At 39.1% G+C, this 4,124-nt stretch overlaps 1 protein-coding gene across 6 annotated transcripts in view; it reads left to right on the top strand.

The window, feature by feature from the left end:
- Window positions 1-3,451: 3,451 nt before the first annotated feature.
- LOC101846012 (TOM1-like protein 2) overlaps window positions 3,452-4,124 on the top strand; it is a 40,249-nt gene continuing 39,576 nt past the window's right edge. For all 6 annotated transcript variants that reach the window (XM_013085187.2, XM_005102995.2, XM_005102996.2 and 3 more), the window contains exon 1: window positions 3,452-3,553. In XM_013085187.2, the coding sequence (XP_012940641.1) occupies window positions 3,496-3,553 (58 nt within the window). In that variant the 5' untranslated portion in view covers window positions 3,452-3,495. The remainder of the gene's footprint in view (window positions 3,554-4,124) is intronic.

Raw genomic sequence — 4,124 nt, 5'->3', positions numbered from 1 at the left:
TAGGTAGGTAGGTAGGTAGGTAGGTAGGTAGGTAGGTAGGTAGGTAGGTAGGTAGATAGATATATAGATAGATAGATAGATAGATAGATAGATCGATAGATAGATAGATAGATCGATAGAAAAATAGATGGATAGATGGATTCCCCCCCGAAAAAAAAAATTAAAAAATCGAACTACTGTCCTTTACATACAAATAATAGAAACCATGCAGTTTAACTGAAAGTAATGCACCCAATCGAAGTCGAAGAAAAACATTAAGGGTAAATGGAGAATACTCAATTTAGTTGAACCTCCCTCCCCCCTTCTACACGTACCTGGTGTGACAAAATAATCAACGAAACCAAAAGAAATGAAGCACGATCAGAAGTGACGGGTAAAGTATACAAGACACAACAGTACAAATTCAACAAACTTACCGATTTGTAATGACACAAAATCACTTTCACCCTCCTTCAGCCACCCTTAACACAAGCAGCAGTATCATGGTCCTCATAGCTATCGTCATCAGAAGAGAAGCAGCATTAAAGCAGCAAATAATAAAGAGATCAAAAGGCGAAAACATGAAATCAAGATACAGCTAATTTTCTTCTGAAAAAACATTACAATTTAGAAACTTCAACTTCTCGTCATTGCTGCACACATACACACATTCAGCCTATATTGTTGTGACTAAAGGACTGGAATTTATGTGCATTCTTATGACAAAGTATATGTAACAATATGTTGATAGCGAATTTTATTTATTGTCGAAAACTGTTTCTCACCCACCGCCTTTTCCCTGGGAAGTAAAAGAAATTAAGAATTTTTACTAAAATTTTGGACGTGTATCATAAATTGTAGCTGTGGTGATTAGGGAAAATATTTTGAAAACATTGAAAGTAAAAACGTCATAAATCTTCTTTTAAAAAACAGAGTATGTAAACAGACATAGCTCGAAAAACAAGGCGACAACACGAATTGACTTCCGTTGTGTTCTGTTCTTTAAATAGCAAAAACGAGAAGGTTCGAAAAAAAAACAAGCTTTGAATTGAAACATAGTGTGAATTTTTATTTTAAAAATAATATCGGCTTTTAGAATCCCGCGGAAAAAGGCTAAAAATTGCACCTTGCAAATTTGTTCTTGAGAAAAATATTATTAAAAAATCAACAAAACCCATCAGCTCTTATCAGCGGTGTTGTTTTCACTGCTCGCTCTCACAGGACACTTGAATTAAGGTGAGCATTTTTCTGAAACTAATTTTCCTGCCACATTTTAGGTTAGCTGCTTCTCATTTTACTTAAACATGAACCAATATCCAGTCCTATGCAAGATGGCTTGCACCGACAGGAGACTCTTTTGGGAAGCAAATGGCGGACAATGAGGGAAAAGTTCGGCGTGCATTCGTTACCCATTGTGCGCACCAGTTCAGTGAAGTTTTTATCAAGAGCAAAGAATAGCGGCCATAACAGTGCCAGATCTAGGAATATACTAGTTCAAGTCCATGGATCCGCACGATAGGAAAGGGAAGCCGTGCTGGAAAGAGCCACCCCAACGCCCCCCCCCCAAAAAAAAAAGTCAAACTGAATTCAGGAAAATGCATTGTGGTCCCAAGGGCAATTCGTCTTAAAACATTATGTACCAATAAAACGTCCTTCTCCAGTGCGCAACACTCTTTTAGTTAAAGGATTTACCGTTTCAAAAGCAAGGGGAACCCCACATAATATGTTATAGTTGTCTTTACTATTTACACTAACATAGCTTTCCCATAATTTTCTGCTGAAATATTTGGTTAAAAACTATTTCTCCACTTTCGTGCACGTTTTAAACTAGACTGACACATAATTTGACCATGGGCAATCGAACTGGCTTGTGTTAGACTACTACACTAGTGTAAATCAGAAAACTAGGAAGACGTAGTCGCCTCCATGCTTGTAAAATAGGAAGTGAGCGACGTGTGTGGACCCCAGAGACCGTTCTGGAATTCATCAAGTCGACAAGACACTGAAGAGGTCTTCACACTACCACCAGCATTTGCTGCCGTGATAAGGCCTGTATCTTATTCCTATGTGCACATGGATTTCCAAACATCGTGGAAACAAACTGTCTTTGCAACTCACTCTCAGGTGTCAACAAGTAAGACTGATCACCATTGATAACGCCATCGCCATCTCTTTTCCTGACTTGATCATTAACAGGACTTGTTCTCATGTCTCTATGATTATAGACGGGGCTACATCAAAGATAGTATACCGTAGGGTATGGTATCTTCAGCTACACTCAGCTCAAACCCGCCGCCCCCCTCATCTTTCCTCCCTGTGCGCGCTTCCTGTTTTCCACCTCGCTGTTTCCCTGCGACTTTTCCCGTTCTCATCCAATTCAAGCGTCTTAATCATTAGCATCAGTAAACCATTAATTTTTGTTTTTTTGTTTGTTGCCTTGGGTTCTTTCTTTTCCTGTGCACCGTCGCCGTGTTCCCCCCTTTTCTTTCAAGCTCTCACAATCTTTTACTGGCCAGATTCTGATTCTATGGGAATGTTATTTGTATAATATTTCCATTCTGATATTCTTAAAATCTTTTTCACATTCATACATATTTCTGTAGAAGCCGATGCTTGGATCCACACAACAGGCAAGTCATATACGTTCAAGCTCACACGCGCACGCGCGCGCGCGCACACACACACACACACACACACACACACACACACACACATACACACCATACACGCACCCCCACCCACCCACACACACAAACACACATGCACAAGAAAGCAGCAAACTATCAAACTACGGGAGCTGTGACGCAAACATCTCAGGTAGATCTAAAATCTAGGACTAGGTCCAGAAAATCTTTGCAATATTTTTTTAATCTGTGCTGTACACGGTATACTAGACAGCCCGGTGTTACCTCGAATGTCAAAGCTCTCCTTCTAAATATAATCTGAATCACATGACTTAAGGTTTTCTTTTATTATTCTTTTTTTTTTGCTTGGAAGATTCTAAAGTTAAGCTTCACCTTTTGAAAACAAATCAAAACAAGGCTTAATCAGCTTCAACAATAAATGCCATTTCGAAGGTGGGTCTCTTCATAAATGAATCATTTCAAGCAAAGCAAGAACAATTCTGAGCCAGCATTATGAACCTCAAACTTCAGGATAGTATAGCCTTATCAATTTACATAATATGTGTACATGATGTAGTACCAATGTAAGCCTCAAGGACGTTATAAATAGAATTAAGACTAAGGTCCTATTCTGAGGTCCATATCAAGACGACACATAGATGTACAATGTACACTATAGGGGTGTCTTTTCTTTTTTTTAAAAGGAAATAACTCAATGGGACGACATGACATTGTATTATGCCGGGAACGCACAGCCGTTGTCCGGCTTTTTATGATTCAAGGGACATTTTTATACTGTTACGTATATATAGCCAAGTAGGCCTTTTCACAGACGGAAGTAGAATTGACGTAATATGACCTGACCTATATTGTTCAGAAGTAAACTAACAAGATGGCTGCCCTGTTTGGCCACGGAAACCCACTTTCCACACAAGTTGGACAGCTTATTGGTGTGTAGACTAGCATTTTGAATTAAACCCATTATTTGCATTTTGAGGTCATGTTAAAGATGATCGTAGTTACCTTGATTTTGTGTACTGATAGCTCTGTATCTATACTGGAGAGAAAGAAAGCGATCTGCATCGCTCACTGACTCACTCTAACTCTCTGCTATAATTGTCGCGGTCACTCATTTCGGTCAGACAGTGTTGGCCTAGGCCTAATACTAATGCAGTGTAGATCTAGACTCTTATTAATTTGTGACATCATAATTCAGAGTTTTTCACCAGATTATCATTGTGCAATCACAATTCGATGCTGGGCATGTTTAAAGACAAGCGTCCATCCTTTTACAAGTCTGTCCCCTGGCCTGGTCCCCTGTCTGAAATCTGAAATGCCTGAGTCTGAGCACTCTTTTGGCTGGTCTTCCCCTCAAGCAAGTCAAATTCAAACTCAAAAAACCGTGTGCATGTGTTGTTGTTGTTTTTTTAGTGTTGCCCACAACATTAATTTTAGAATCTATATATAATATTGTAGCTTGTTGATTTATGATGAGGCTGTGATTGCCAATTTAATCCCCCC

The sequence above is a fragment of the Aplysia californica genome, unplaced genomic scaffold (genome assembly GCF_000002075.1).
Source record: "Aplysia californica isolate F4 #8 unplaced genomic scaffold, AplCal3.0 scaffold00353, whole genome shotgun sequence".
NCBI lineage: Eukaryota > Metazoa > Mollusca > Gastropoda > Aplysiida > Aplysiidae > Aplysia > Aplysia californica.
The sequence above is the reverse complement of the archived record's forward strand: the minus strand, read 5'-3'. Positions and strand labels throughout refer to the sequence as shown.